Here is a 15,441-nt window from a genome sequence, read left to right as displayed (position 1 = left end):
GCAAAGCATTACAAGTCGCACGAGTTTTATTTTGAAGGAAGTCACGACAGTCCGCCTTCTTTTGTTCTTGTTTTGTGATGCACGTTACCTTCAATTCACTGGCAGTTGGCTACCCGCAACAGGCCGTTTAGGAACGAATTTGAAATTTCTCCCAAATTATATCGCGGCAAGCCAATGCCACGACACCCCTCAAACACCAATTGGTGACTTGTCTCGGGGTCGACATTCGGAGAATTCAAGCTAACTACCGTAAGAGCTAGCAGTGACACCCAGCCAACGTCGATGAAGGTGATGTTTAATTTTGATGTAATTATCGATGTTAACACTTTTCGGGGATATTTGTGTTACGATACTCTGTAGCCGACATTTACGTAAGGTGTTTTATAATTGTTGTCAGAAATTACCAATTGTTACCGAGATGTGACTGCAGCATTAGCTACACTTGAACTGTCTACGTGGAAGGAAAATGTCTTTCGAGACCGAACATTTCTTCCTTTCCATTTCCAGGTACTTGAAGTGAAGCAGGGCTTGAAACTGGGGAGAAGTCTGACAAGCTTGCCGAACAATAACGTTTACCACATGACGCTGAGGACGTCAAAGCGGTGTATTGAAACTGGTCTCTTCTTTACTTCCGTATTTGACGAACCAAATAGCAAGTGCTGTGGAACCAATGTACGAAGACAATAATCGTGATGAATCCTGGATTTTGTCGACTATCAAGCCATATTTGGATGTAGCATAATTGTACAGAGCCGCACCATCGTTTTGTTGTTAGTAAATTCGGTTTTTCCGTTTGGCTTACAGAAGTGCCCAAGCAATTTCAGACAAAAGAAGCTGGGATTTTTCCCCCCGTTTGATTGGGCTACAAAAAGTTCCTCGAGGAACCATGACAGCTGTAATAGGAAGAGCATGGGGGTGGGTGCGCTCGTGGGGTGGGAATGCAGCGTCAGAAAAAACTATCTTGGATAAAGTTGAGATCAAAATGCAGACTGCGTCCAGAGAGCCGAGAGGGTTTGATCGACAAAAAGACCAAAATAGTCCCGGAGAGGATGAGTTCTGGGAAGCCCACGAGAAGCTGCAACCTATGGAAATTGAAGACCTATGTGCAGGGAAACAAGAGATAGAGATGACTGTTGAACGTGTTCCAAGATGGTGGAATAAATATCTTCCAACATATTTTATTCCCTGGGGAAGGAAAACAAAGCCGAGTGAGCTCAAGCAAAAAAAACGCCACATCAAGAGTGGTGATCGGGATATTGACGCGGACTTTTCAGACTATGGAACACCTCCTCCGTCCCCAACTCCACATTTCCAGCTAGCATCCCCCTTCCGTCTTTTTGTACACAGCTGGAACGTGGAATTGTTTCCTGAGCACTATGAGATCTGCTTCAACTTCCTCCGCCATCTGTTTGACCTGTTCGTGGTGGGGTTCCTGTGGATTGTGTCGCCTCCCGTCAAGTTTATCTTGGAAATTTTGGGGATCCAGGGACCACTGAGGCTTTGGCTCCATGGCATGGCCATGTTTTTTGTGTCTACAGTTGGAATGGCCGGACTCCTGTGGCTGATTCAGGAGCATCTCCCGGAGTTTGCTTTAATCTACGGTGTTGTGCAAGCGTTAGTGATCTCTGTCAGCCTGAAAAAGAGCGTGCTCCTTGGATTGGAAGAAGAAAACCCACAAGTGGAGGAGGAGAGCAGGGAAACTCAGGTGACTGATGAAGACAAAGAAAGGCTTTTTGCAAGTGACAAAATGAAAACAAGCGAAGCTTCTTGGTAAGTCTGATAGTTTAAGAAAATCGATTGAAAGGCTTTTCTATTTAGCTCAAGTGAAGCAACAAAAGTATTAAACATTTTCTTGATATCTGGAATGAATTGATGACAAAGCTGATAATATCACCTTCAGGCGCTATGTTTTCACTCATGACATCAAATGGAAGCGTCACACTAGTTGGCTGGAATTATGTTTACTTCATGCTTCATTATCTCTGTGGTTGCATTAAAAAATGCTCCTGGCTGCTGTAGAAGTGAAAAAAAAAGGCATTCCAAATCTTGATTTGAGGCGTGGCGTGCTGATGAAAAATTCATGTGTTGAATGCAATTATGACATTAACTCCTTCACCATCTATAACTAAGAAAATGAATTGGACATCCCAGAAAGGCCATCTCTGTGCTGTGTATGTTGGTTTACCATTGAAAATCAAGTGTGAAACTAACTTAAACCACTGACATAAAAACATTATACTCCACATATCCAAACGCTTTGTGATATGTTTGCTGAAGAAATTAGAATGATGTTTCTCCGATACCACAGATGGTAGCAGTGGTACAAGTGACGTGCCACAAAAATGAAGTGTTCTTGGCACTAGATTTTACACCAATCTGATCGACTGGACCAAAACCGGTCAATATTTAGCATTTTATGTAAAATTGGTTTGCGGAATCTATCAATCGCGTCATTGATTGGCTCAGCAAAGTTAGACGTTACAGCAAAACAGTCTGGTTCACTCCATATGTGAGCTCATTGCTAGCCTCATAAATATTTTAGCCTTGTTGGATAATCTTGTGAGCAGAAAGCCCTTGCGCTGTAGGCGCAGGTTTCGCCTTGCTGCCATCGGCCATCCACTCACAAAGTAATGGCGTTTTTGTCCTTTTTGGGGGGGGGGGCACTGGTAAAAAGTCTGAAAACCAATTTATTTCTGCCCAAAAAAGAACTACCCTTTCAGGGACAGCGGTTACAACAGTGGACAGCTTATCATGTTATCAGATTACAGGGTGCATGAAAGGGTTAATTTAAACATCTCTTGAATTCTCAATAGCGTTCATCACTCATCATAACTTATGTGAACTTCCGTCTACTTACACTTAGCCAATCACAGATGCAACCGGCAGGCAGGCGTTTTGTTGGGGGGGGGGGGGGGGAGACACGGAAATAGCTCTGTTGTTGACAGACGTACAAAACTTGCTATACGAGGATATGAGATTTACTGCGGTCCTCCTGAATGTTTTTCTCGCAACGTAATTACATTGAACATCAAGTCAGTTAGCGTACATAGGGCCCAATCTAGACAACTCCAATGAAGCCGAATGGCGTCCGGAATGTGCTTATTGTGGCATACATGACAGGTAAAATTGGGCAAACAATAGTATGTAGGACATAATAATCATTGCGGTCTGTGGGCATTGTGACTTGTAGAAACGCAGCCAGCTTCTATTACGAAGCCAAAAATGAGCAGGCGTGCGCGACTTGACGTAGCTGCTAAGTGAGTTTATGTACTTTACAGCTGTTGAACCAAGATAAGCAATTGTTTTAGCAAAAGCCTGAATGACTGCCGACGTTGGTGCTATTTTTTTTTTCATCAATGCCAGAGAACGAGATTTAAACATTACATATTAGGTTTTGTGTGGATCGTCAGTTTTAATTTGAAGAATTTGAAGTTATTTTTGACTATTCATTGTTATTATGGCGGTGGTCGACTGTAGAGTAAATATCCAAGTTGTTTAGATATAACAAATCTGATCGAAATCAATGAAATATATATTTTTTTCAAAATTGCTGATTGACCCTAAACCCACTTTTTTTTTTTAATGGAACCAATGTACATCATGGTATCTTAATATATTTCATGTTCAATGCGTGAACAAAAGATCCATTCTTCAACAACAAAGAATTTGAGCAATGAAAAACTACCAACATCCTGTGACCACCCTCCAGTGTAAAGAGCTGAGGTTACTCTCTTCTCATTCATTCCCGCGGCTTCACTGTGCTTTAAACTGTGTGGACGCTGAGCGTCTACAGCGCGGGCGCTGGGCGTCTAGAGAGTTCTGTGTAGGTTGCCCCAATGCATTGAAGCGAGACGAGTCATTGGATAAATGCTGGTTTTGTCCCGGCCACTGGACGCTCAGCGTCTCTGGGAGTCTATGGATAGTGGGCGTGTATTAAGAGTCTATGGACAGTGGGCGTGTATCGGCTGACCCGGACGCTGAACTTTTCTGCATGATGATTGGATGATCTGTCTGAGGCTGAATCTCATTTTGATTGCCAGCGAAATGAGCCAATCACCGATCCTTTAATGTAGGTCTCCATGGGAGCATCTTTCAATTCTCATTCTGTTCTAAATTGAACTGGAGACTTCTTCTAATCATCTCTTTGTTGAAAACGACTAGCGACGAATTAATCTTTTATTTCTGGTGGGTTTTATTGTAGTTGCTGTAGTTGTAGGACACTAGTTAAGACCCTGGAAAAGACGCCTTGTTGGTATGACAGGGTCACAGATAATTTTCTTGAAAAGCAACGGAGAGTGAAATCTGATCAGGATGCCTCCTGGACGCCTCCCTGGTGAGGTGTTATGGGCTTGTCCCACCGGCAGAAGGCTCTCGGGACGACCCCAAGGATAGATACGCTGGAAAAACTATGTCGGGATGCTCCAGGAAGAGCTGGAAGAAGTGGCTGGGGAGAGGGAAGTCTGGGCTTCCCTGCTAAAGCTGCTGCGCCCGCAACCCAAGCCCGGATAAGTGGTAGAAAATGGATGGATGGACTCCAGTATATCATGTTTTTATCCATCCATCCATCCAATTTCCGAACCGCTTGATCCTCACTAGGGTCGCGGGGGGTGCTGGAGCCTATCCCAGCCATCTCCGGGCAGTAGGCGGGGGACACCCTGAATCAGTTGCCAGCCAATCGCAGGGCACACAGAGACGAACAACCATCCACGCTCACACTCACACCTAGGGACAATTTAGAGCGTCCAATCAGCCTGACATGCATGTTTTTGGAATGTGGGAGGAAACCGGAGCACCCGGAGAAAACCCACGCAGGCCCGGGGAGAACATGCAAACTCCACACAGGGAGGCCGGAGCTGGAATCGAACCCGGAACCTCTGCACTGTGAAGCCGACGTGCTAACCACTGGACTACCGGGCCACCATCATGTTTTTATTTATTTATTTATTTTTGCTGCATTATGAACAGAAACTAATAAGAACACAGGAGACAGGGAATGTTGCAGATGGAATAACTTGTATTTCCTACGTCAGCGACAAACTGATTACAGTAATTGATAAAAATAGGGACTGACATTTTTGTGTACAAGGTAGTCTTGTGTGTGGGGTTTTTATTTTTATTTATTTTTTTTTTTTTTTAATCAAGCAAGTCTTGTCATGCATAACTGCGGGCATGGCAACACACCAAAGCACACTGAAAAAAAAATCTCTGGAATGTTTGTTGTGAAGGAAAGCGCTGTTGAAAATGCCAAGGATACAAAGACATTTGCCAACTGTTTTTACATTTAATAATTGGAAATACACTATATAGGTTGTAAAATGAGAGGACGGAAAGTGTCGTGTTTATTTGAGGGGGAAGCCATTTTTCATTCAAATGTTGTGTGCGGGTAAAGATAGACGTGCTCCTGTCCGTTGAGTGGTCGATCAATAATTGTGGATAATTTGGTGTTCAGTGGGTAATGGAATTTGCCACATTTTGTGACTTTTGATTCTTGAATCCGAGGCAGGACTGTCTCCGGGTACTCATACACAGTGCAAAAAGTTCCCTCCTGTCCATAATGGAGTGCGATTGGATTTCAAACTTATTGCACCTTTCGCACCTTTCTGCTCTGTCGCGTTTGCTCGTCATACCTTCCTAATCAATTAGCCAGAAAGAGCGACTGTCTGCCAAGATGAAATTAACTATGTTCAGTTTTGCTGAGTTATGCTTCGAAAGGGGACGGCCTGGCAAGCGTGTCAGGTGAATGTTATTCTGCCCTGAGTGTGCTTGAAACCGTTATTGACATGTCAAGTTGGATTCTACTGCAAAACTAAACACACAACAACAACAAAAAATCTGTGTAAATATGTATCTCCATACATGCACTGCACCACACTGCCCCCAATAGGCCAAGGCAGACACAGCAGACATTTACTTTTATAGTTCTCTTGCCAGTATTTTAATATACAGTGGAACCTCTACTTATGAAATTAATTGGTTCTGTAAGAAATTTCTGAACTAGAAACTTTTGAAGCAGAGACGCGTTTTCCATGTAAATGCCCTAATCCGTTCCAAGCCCCCCAAAATTCAGACGTAAATGTTTTCTAATGCATCAAAATATGTAAGAAATACATGTTACAAATTAGATTATTGCACAATAAATGAGACTTGTGCATAATGTAAAAAGGATGTTTGCTTTTGTCGGCTTTTAACAATCCTTCAAAAAGGCAAACATCAGCATAGTGAGCAATTGCCCTAACGGTGAACACTTTTTCTGGGGAGTCACATTTACGCAAAACTATGGGAATGGCTCATCGCCCAAGGGGCGTATGACAAGGACAAGGACATAAACCCTCTTAGCCAATGGGACGCCAGGATGATGCTTGGTAGTAGCCAATGGCGGATCAGCTATCAGTATGTTGCTTTCAGGAAACTCGGAGCTGCGAGTAGCAACCCGGACTGTATTTTTACCTTTCGTATCTTGTAATTTCTTTCGTAACAAGAGGCAACATTTTCCTGTTGAGGCGTTTCGAAACTTGAAAATTTCGTATGAAGAGACGTTCGTAAGTAGAGGTACCACTGTATTATTTTACTTGGTACTACCGGTAATTTATTTTCTTGTTGTTTTAAACTTTATCCATAGTTGAGTTTTGGTAGATGAATACACGCAAAATTTTTAAATCAATGAGTAATCAAGATTATTTTTTCCAGCTTGCGTGTATTTTAACGAATGATGGTAATTAAGATATCCTTTATTTGTCCCGCAATGGGGACATTTATTTAATTTCAATTAATTCAATAACAGCTTCTTCGTGACACCACCTATTGTCGTTCTGCTATCTAGTGGAAACATGGTGGTCGGATTCATATTGCGTCTAAATGACAAGTCGAAATGAGTTGCTCGGGGATTAGGGAACGACCACACGCTTGCCAGCGTAACATGAGCAAACCCAGAAAAAAGGTGAGCAGGGATTGGTTGTAACCGGAGCCCTTGGGCACAATCATGTCATTTTCAATCGACACCAAGATAAAAACTTGTTGACCAAACCAAGATAAAAAATTCTTGATTTGACTTCCACTTTAACACTTTTGTGCACCAATAATGATAACCTGTAACCTGATCACATGATAAACTGTCCACTCTAGTCACCGCTGTCCCTGAAAGGGTTAATGAGGCCACTATTCAGAAAAAAATATGCTATCTGTAATTCATTTTAGTGCACTGGTTCAATGTTCTTAAATCTTGGTTGTCTCCAAATCCACACTATTTTAACAATTGTTCTGTCCTCCACAGGTGATGACATGGAGCTGATAGCAGACATCGTGATGAGGTGTTGGACATCACAGCAGCAACAACAGCCAATTTTCTTGCACCACTTTCTGAAGCCGTCAGGCTTTACAACTGTATTGCACATTTTTTACAGACTTGCACATGTCTTATTCAAGTCACTTTCAACACTTCTGAAACTCGGTGTCGTCATCTGAATGTTGACACTGAAAGGTGAACCAGATACCACTTAAGGGGACTGTTGAATGTTCTCGATGTGCTCCTTCAGCCAAAGATTTGAGGACTCCCTTTTTTTTTTTTTTTTTTTTGCAGTTGTTTTGTTTGTGTATACTTTTTCATGGAGTTCAATGACCATTTGTGTGTGAGTAATTTGGTGGGATTAAGAGCCACAGAGTTCAAATGTACAAAGGACACCAAAGTAAGAGCCACTATATTAAGGCAAATCCCAACAATCTATGGTGGAAAGCGGCAGAGACACTTTTTTTGTTGTTGTTCTGAGTCATGACCTGCAAACTCAACAAGGAAATCAAATCTCGGTTTAACATCGTATCATATCAGACAACAGATCACATGGAGCAGCTTTTGTTTTCCTTTCAAAGCCTCAAATGGAACCCCAAAAGTCGAATATTTGTACAGTTCAGTCACACGTGTTGACTTACAGGTTGTCATTTCAAAGCAAAATTTCCCATAGGATCTACGCTTCAATTGTTTTTTTGTTTTTTTTCACTGTTCGCCACGGGCAAATTTACTTCAGTGCTGTTATGTCACAGTGGTGTTTTGTTGGCATTGCTGGAGTTAAATATTTTTTTCAAAAGTGATGCAAAAAGCAAACCACAAAAAAAGCAGGCTTCAAATTATCCCACCTTTTCTGCAATCAACTTTAGAGGTTCCGCTGTTGTCCCCCACCCCCATAGGGTGCATTCTGACACTAATCTGTTGTTGAATATGTTATAACGTTGACTATATCATCACTTGGCAGATTTGTCACCACCTTTACAGTGTGTTTAATGTCTGTAACTATGGTTACAGATCTCCACTTAATGTCTGTTCAAGTAACATTTCTCGATTGTTTGTTCATTCACACCTTATCAAACAAGAGTGAAGTAGCTGTGAAAAGAGGATTTTGGTATGAATAAATTAGAGTCTAGTTTGACTACTTTGTGTCAGTAGTTGCCTTGATCAGTTCATCATGCGTTGTTCTCAACAGTGAGAACAGCAGAGGCCCCAAAATTGAACCTTGTGGAACACCACATGACAGTGGGGCAGTATGGTACACAAAAGGTTCTGTTAGCGAAATAAGACCTAAACCACTCAATTCAGTTCAATCAGAGACAAGAGACTAATGCGCCATTCATAAGGCACAGATGATAATTCACGGGTGTGCCAACACTCTGAAGCCATCACTGTCGTTTGGAATGACTGTCAAAATCCATCCATCTTTCGGATGTAATTTGTTTGCTAAATTAAGTAAAAACAAGTTCACAAGATGCATGTTTTTTTCCCCCGGCTTGTATGAAAAAGAGTCAGCTAAATTGATGTGTGGCATAACAACGATGTTGCAGAACCAATTGGCTGAATATTATCCTAATTAGGCAGTCCCGTCCAAAAGTGTTGGACCAGTAAGATCAATTCCTTTGTTTTTGGTTGTATGCTGACGACATTTGGGTTTCAGTTTTGCCGACCGCTCCCTGCCGGGTTGTTTTGTCACGGACAGTCAAGCGGGTGGGCGGCAGGGGCGGTTGCTCCCTCCGCTCGCCACCCTCGCACCATTCCTTCTTGATGCCGAGCAGCTGACTTGGACCTGGGGAATCTGAATGTTGAATTTGAACAAAGTATTGCAAATATCCAATGTGGTCATGACGGTATGTGATTTCTGCCCAGGGCTTGAATGTCAAATTGAAGAACTTCAGTGAAGTGCGGGTAAACGGCGGGATGCAAATTCCGCAAGTGCTAATTGGTAATTGAAAAACGGACTGTACATTTTTTTTAAACTATCAAATGTCGCAAGATAAATAAAAATCTACCAAGAGGTGGATTTTGAGACGTGTGGATAAAGACGTATGTCGCAAAAATAATGTAAACACATTTTTTGCGTTTTCAGGTCACGTGACAGGGCCTCCTGCAACCTTTCGGCGTTAATGGTGCCATCACACTTCTGCCTTGGGCACTAACACACCACCATGCTTTTACAGATGCTGGATTTTGAACATTGCGCTTGTAACAATCCATATGCATGACATACATGACTTCCAAAATGAGGGACTTGTCAGACCCACAGCACACTTTTCCACTTTGTGTCAATCTATTTCTGACAAGCTTGAACCTAGAGAATTTTAGTGAAGGAGGCTGATTATTTAAGACAGTCGAGGAAAACAGCATATGCTAAATAACAGAATGCCCATTGGTTCAATAAAACCGCTTTTCGTAAATGCATTTTTTTTCGCCCAACAGATCTTTGTACTTGGATATGGACACATGTAGTTATGATGCTGATGCTATTTATCCTCTTTACAACTATATCCTAGTGAATAAAATGGATCGAATTTCTTTTCGGAATGTGCAGATACCTTCAGTATTCGTTGAGCTGATAATGTTAATTTTAATTTTTTTTTAAAAACGGCAACTGTAGAAAGTAAACGTCCCCTGTTCACATACCAGTTTTCATTAAAAACGTGACGTATTTCTTCTTGTCTATTATTCTGCTCCAAATATGTCCTGATACTTTTTTTTGCACTTCCAAATGTGGTGTTCAGTAACACACATACATCACAGTTCAAAACCTTTAATTCACATTCAGTTTGATTCCATGACGCTTAATTGTATTTACAGAAATGTGCATTGCCAGGACAAGACCAATGAACTGTACATGGTGTATCGCTGTGCATGTGGGCAGGTACGTCCAATATAAATGTTGAAATCAAATCAGTGTGCGTATATGTGTGTGTGATCCACAGAACGTGTTGTGAAGTGAAATCTCTCTGAGCCGAGACATGAGAGCACAAAGGTTGGGCCGACGGTTATTGCACCTTCACCTTAACGTTTTCTCCTGTTTTGACATACAGGATTAGACGTCTCATCATGGAAACCTTTGAGAAGACTCCCAAATGACACAATCTCAACACAGCACAGCAGAAAAAAAGCACTAATCGCCCCTTGGATGTGGAATGTCTGTATTTTTTTGAAACAACATGCTGCGGAATTTAATGTTTAGGTGATTATTAGGAAATTGGTTCAATAAATGAGTAGTTATTCACTCCAATATATCACACTTCTCTCGTCATAGTCTGCAAAGTAAACCCCAAAAAAAATTATAATTCAGATGCAAAATATCATAATTTATTGGACTATCTGTCCAAAGAAAGAAAACTCACATGCAAATGAACACTGAATAGTATCAACACTTCAGTTCATTAAAACCTCACACAGTCAAGAGAAAAAAAAATATGAAGTGATGAGTTGGATACAAATATAAATTGCTGTCCAATGAAAGCATGTCTCATCGTGTATCTTGTAGTACTTTATCATCCAAGACCCCAAAACGTATACAGTAGTACATGTATTTATTTATCTCATTGGACAACGACAATACAATCAAATGGATCTTGTTTTATTGTCTTTTTTCGTGTTTAGTTTTGAACTTGAGTAGTTTGAAGTGAGGGTGGTCACGATTCTTTCAAAATGGCGCCTAAAATGATATCCGTCCGCTGAAAAGCTAAAAGCATATCGCGTACCAAATATCAATTCATAAATAAAACCCAAGGCCTAATGTTGTGTATTGAGTTGAATTTGATCATCTGTATTATATTTAAAGATGGGAAGTTGACAAATTGCACTTGACTGACCACTAGCGTAATTCACAATCGATTTGATTGTCTGAAATGGTTTGAATAAAATGGGACTGGTTATCCCCTCTGAAAGTTATTTTGATGCCAATGTTGTATTGTACAAAATTATGTCCGGATGAGTTTCGTGTTGTTCTTTAGACAGCCAACATGTTGCGAATGATTCAACGGTGCTTCTGCTCCACAATGCGTCGTCGCACACGTATCAACAGTCAATTTCACGCAACCGTTAAGACGACGTCATGATCAAATAAACGTTCCTAACCCTTACGATGTTGCATACCGAAATGGTCAAAGATTTGATCATTTAAGACAATCCTTCGTTTGTATTGTCAATTTTCCACTTGCCATGTAAAGCACCGTTGTGTTCCTGAAAAACGCCGTCGAAATCCAACCATCCGTCTTAATAATTTCACATCGGATTTTTGCTGTTTTTATTTTCCTTTGACATTTTTTTTTAGATAGATAATATCACTACTTGAGACCGCAGTCACCTTGCTTTAGAATATAGAGCCACAAAATAACCCATTGCTTAAGTATGTATGTCTGAATGATCAAGCGCAAAATACACCACAGGTTTTTACTGTATTTTCCAACTTCGTGCATCTTAACACACAAAACTCCATGCTGCCTTCTATATATATATATATATACAGGTATATATATATATATATATATATATTAATGAATGTCACAGTTGTGCATCAACCACAACAATGGACCCTAATGTGTGTTGTCATCTAGTGCCATTATGTGTTTTTTTTCCATGCCTAAAGACCGATAAAAAAACACTTGAGAAAAAAAAATCCTGATGTAAGTTATTATTTGGGCACGAAAGGGTTAGTTTTTTTGTTTTGTTATGTAATAATATTCCCCTAATTGGCGCATATCTTCAGTTTTATCACAAAAAAAGAGAATAAATACGGTGCATCTTGATGGACTAAATGTGTATGCAGTAAATGTTAGTTGAGTGACGGAAAAAGAATCGTCATCTCGATGACACCTTTTGTCAAGATGGGGAGCATTTTTATAATTAAGAGATGGTTGGAAATTTTTCATCTGGGGCTCTGTGTGCTTGATGGTTCAAGTCGTGCTCTTTGGAAGGTAGCATGAAGTTTGGCTGTCTTTCTCTATGATGGAGCTTAAAGGGGAAGTCAACAGAAATGTGTTCTACACAGCGCCACTTGTCTAAACACGGCATTCTGAGTAATATTACATTCGTTGAATTTCAGTTAAGCGGCAAAATCCACTTGTTTTTAGCCATCTCAGGGGGGCGGCCATTTTGCCACTTTTCCGTCAGCTGAAAATGACGTCACAGTTGCTCAGAGCTCAAGTAACGACCAATCACGGTTCACCTGTTTTCCGAAGCTGAACCATAATTGGGTGTTGTCCGGGCCGTGAGCAACTGTGATGTCATTTTCCGTCTACGGCTATTAGCAAAATGGCCGAGACGGGCAAAAACAGGTGGATTTTACTCATACTCATTCAGATTCCACAAAGGCAATATTAATCGGAATGCCGTATTTAGACTAGTAGGGCGTCATAGAACTGATTACTGTCAAGAAAATTTGGAGGTTGACTTCCCCTTTCAGGTTAAGACTGTAGGCCTGTGGCCATGCTGTGATGAAGAACCCTTCCCTCCATCCAAATACCCTGCGACATACCCATTTTACAGGGCTATCTAGTGAGCATGAGACCTTCCAGACTTTGGGGGCGCCGTGGGTCCCCCGCCCCCCCTCTGTCCGTGATCCCTCCGTCCGTGGCCCAGGATACAGTGCGCGCTGCCACACCCTTCTTCGTCATCATCTCCCTCGCTTTCGGAGGATGACTCGCCAAACTGTCGAGGCTTCTCATAAATACAGCAGCCTGAAACAAAGCACTCTGGATTAGCGCCGAGCCTCCAAAATAATGCTTTAACTCAAAAAGTCTGAAATAAGACCTGCAAAGTGCAAACGTTGTCAATAGCAAACAGAGGGAGCCTGTGACATTAAAAAAATGCCGTGCAGCATCTTAAATTCATCGATTCCATCCATTTTCTGTACTGCTTATCCTCAACAAGATTGCGGGTGGGCTGGAGCATGGCGTGCCTTGAGAAAGTTTTAGACCACTTGAAATATTTCACATTTCGCCACTTCACAGCCTCAAACTTAAAATGTATTTTTTTAATAGAGATTTAATTGGACCAACGAACACAAAGTAGCATGTAATTGTGTAGTGAAAACGAATTCAAAAATAGTTTTCAAAATTTGAAGCAAATAAAAATCGGAAAAGTGCGGTGTGCATTTGTATTCAGCCCCACCAAGCGACAATGTTTTGTACAGCCACCTACCAGCATTGAGAAGAAGAAGAAAAAAAGTTTTCCATTTTTGAATGATGGATTCAACATGCATTATTGGGTTGACTACAATCAACCCCTGCTTTAAATTTCTCCACAACGTTATCCCTGACCAGTTTGGTGAGTTCCTTGGTCTTGATGACGCGGTTGTTCACTTGTGTTCGCTAATAAACCACAGAGGCCTTCACAGAACCGTTGGATTCATACCAGGAGGAAACACTTCAATTAACCTAAGAAACCGGTTACAAATTTATTGGGACAAAGCAGTGGCACAGCATGGAATATGGTATAAGTCTCACGCTCCTGGCAATTTAAAAAAATAAAAAGGCGGCCCCATTTGATGAGAACTGGGCACCTACCTTAGTTTTCCAAATGAGCTTCGTTTTGATTCGATGCAATTTCTTTTTAAATGCACATTTAAAACAAGAATGAGTATCCAGTTGATTATTTTTGTCATATTAACAGTAGTGACCCTTTATTTCAATTCAAACACTATAGAATCATAAGATGAACGAAAGTTTTCATGATTGAATTATGTACATTTTTTACCAGAGCAATGTCACTGGGGGAAAAATGAAAGAAAGTCCAGTTCATCACCTCAAGTCAGCAACATTTTCAATGAAGTGAATGTGTCTCAAAAGCCCAGTAAGGAACGCGTTCATTGAGTGCAACTGTATTTATAAGTGTTGCAAAAACAAGAACTAACAACGATATCGCTGAGATGCGAGCACAAGGAAGAGGCACTTACATTTTGAAGATCTCCTCCCGAGGTGCTCATTGTCGACCGTGTCGCTGGACCATTCCACTTTTTTCTCGGTTTTCCTCTTCCTTAGCTTAATTGTCAGACTACGTCCCTCCTGGAAACATGCGCCACGAAATACAACGTGCGGACAACAGGAAAAACCTTTGATCAAAAATGCTTGACAACATCCCTTTTGTAAATGTCATTTCTCAGCATTCTGTCACATTTTTCACATTGGGAATACACACCCTCCTCCGTCCAGACTGTGCGTGTGTGTTTTCTACAGGTTGTGCTATTACCCTCTTTAGGCCGAATGGCAGCTAAATGAAATGCAGCACAATTCGCCACCAGAGGTGCGGATTGCCACGAAATAAAAATGCCGTATAGATCGGATTGTGATCTAATCTGCCCCAGTATATTCTAACAATATAAATGATGCTGAGGTCAGAATGTTGATGCTCGGATTAAAGACAATGTGCTCTTTTCTATGTACTTAACGTGCCCATTTTAATATCCAAAATATATGGCTTGGTTATACCGAACATTCAACGTATAAGCGTCAGGGTTGTTTTCAAGAACGGCCTTTTCCTTTTTTTTAGCAACTGGGATATTTATTAGCCTCTGTAACGCATATTCGCCCAAATGTTTTCACCAGTGGTCATTTAATTGTTTACCTGCTGAGGGGGTGGCGGTGTGCTGATTTGAACAGTCTCCGTGATCGTCTCACTTGACGTCCCAGGAACCTCCGCCATCCCTGGAGCTCGTCTGCTAACGCCAACGTCAACTAACTTTTAAGATGGACGTCTAAAAATCGCTGATTAACAGCGTATTCTAAATCATCAATGATAACCAAACCAACAATTAAAAATCAATTCAAAGACAGGAAGAAACGTTGATGAAAGTCAGATATGAGCTGTCAAGCACACTGATGGAATGGGATGTGGCCAACCAAAATAGTCAAACGTCAAAAATGACCAATAGTTAGCGGGACTAGGAACGGAAATGTGTTACACTGTGATTTTGAATGCTACATAGTTTTATTGATAAATTCTAAATATAAATCACGATATACCCGGCAGGTAAGAAAACGCATAATAGAAGGTTTGTTTGTTTTTCTAATACAACAAACGTCTTACGGTAGCCGTGCTATTAAAGCTGTACGTTCGAAATATTGTTTTGAAAACCAACAGGATCATCTATTTCCGTTTTGTGTGTTTGACGTTATTGTGCCGAGGGAGGAAGATATTTGTAGACGGAC

The 15,441-nt window shown here is 41.1% G+C and overlaps 2 protein-coding genes across 3 annotated transcripts; one reads left to right on the top strand and one right to left on the bottom strand.

Annotated features, from left to right (window-relative positions):
- The first annotated feature begins 59 nt into the window (after positions 1 to 59).
- c18h6orf47 (chromosome 18 C6orf47 homolog) lies at positions 60 to 8,417 on the top strand. 2 transcript variants are annotated; one of them, XM_086136566.1, is made up of 3 exons: positions 60 to 288; positions 508 to 1,770; positions 7,271 to 8,417. In XM_086136566.1, exons 2-3 carry the CDS (start codon positions 887 to 889, stop codon positions 7,272 to 7,274), a joined length of 888 nt encoding a protein of 295 aa, XP_085992692.1. In that variant the 5' UTR covers positions 60 to 288; positions 508 to 886; the 3' UTR covers positions 7,275 to 8,417. The 2 variants fall into 2 exon arrangements, with proteins under 2 accessions (XP_085992692.1, XP_085992693.1); XM_086136567.1 differs by lacking the exon at positions 7,271 to 8,417 and having other exon boundaries at positions 508 to 1,774.
- A 1,613-nt stretch (positions 8,418 to 10,030) lies between these two features.
- On the bottom strand, positions 10,031 to 15,159 carry ppp1r11 (protein phosphatase 1, regulatory (inhibitor) subunit 11). The gene is made up of 3 exons (XM_086136568.1): positions 14,858 to 15,159; positions 14,190 to 14,298; positions 10,031 to 12,972 (listed from the first exon to the last, which is right to left on the bottom strand). The coding sequence occupies exons 1-3, from the start codon at positions 14,933 to 14,935 to the stop codon at positions 12,788 to 12,790; spliced, it is 372 nt and encodes a 123-aa protein (XP_085992694.1). The 5' UTR covers positions 14,936 to 15,159; the 3' UTR covers positions 10,031 to 12,787.
- Positions 15,160 to 15,441: the final 282 nt, after the last annotated feature.

Source organism: Hippocampus guttulatus, chromosome 18 (genome assembly GCF_054856545.1).
Source record: "Hippocampus guttulatus isolate MCC_2025c chromosome 18, RoL_Hgut_1.0, whole genome shotgun sequence".
NCBI lineage: Eukaryota > Metazoa > Chordata > Actinopteri > Syngnathiformes > Syngnathidae > Hippocampus > Hippocampus guttulatus.
This window is presented reverse-complemented; position numbering and strand designations above follow the sequence as displayed.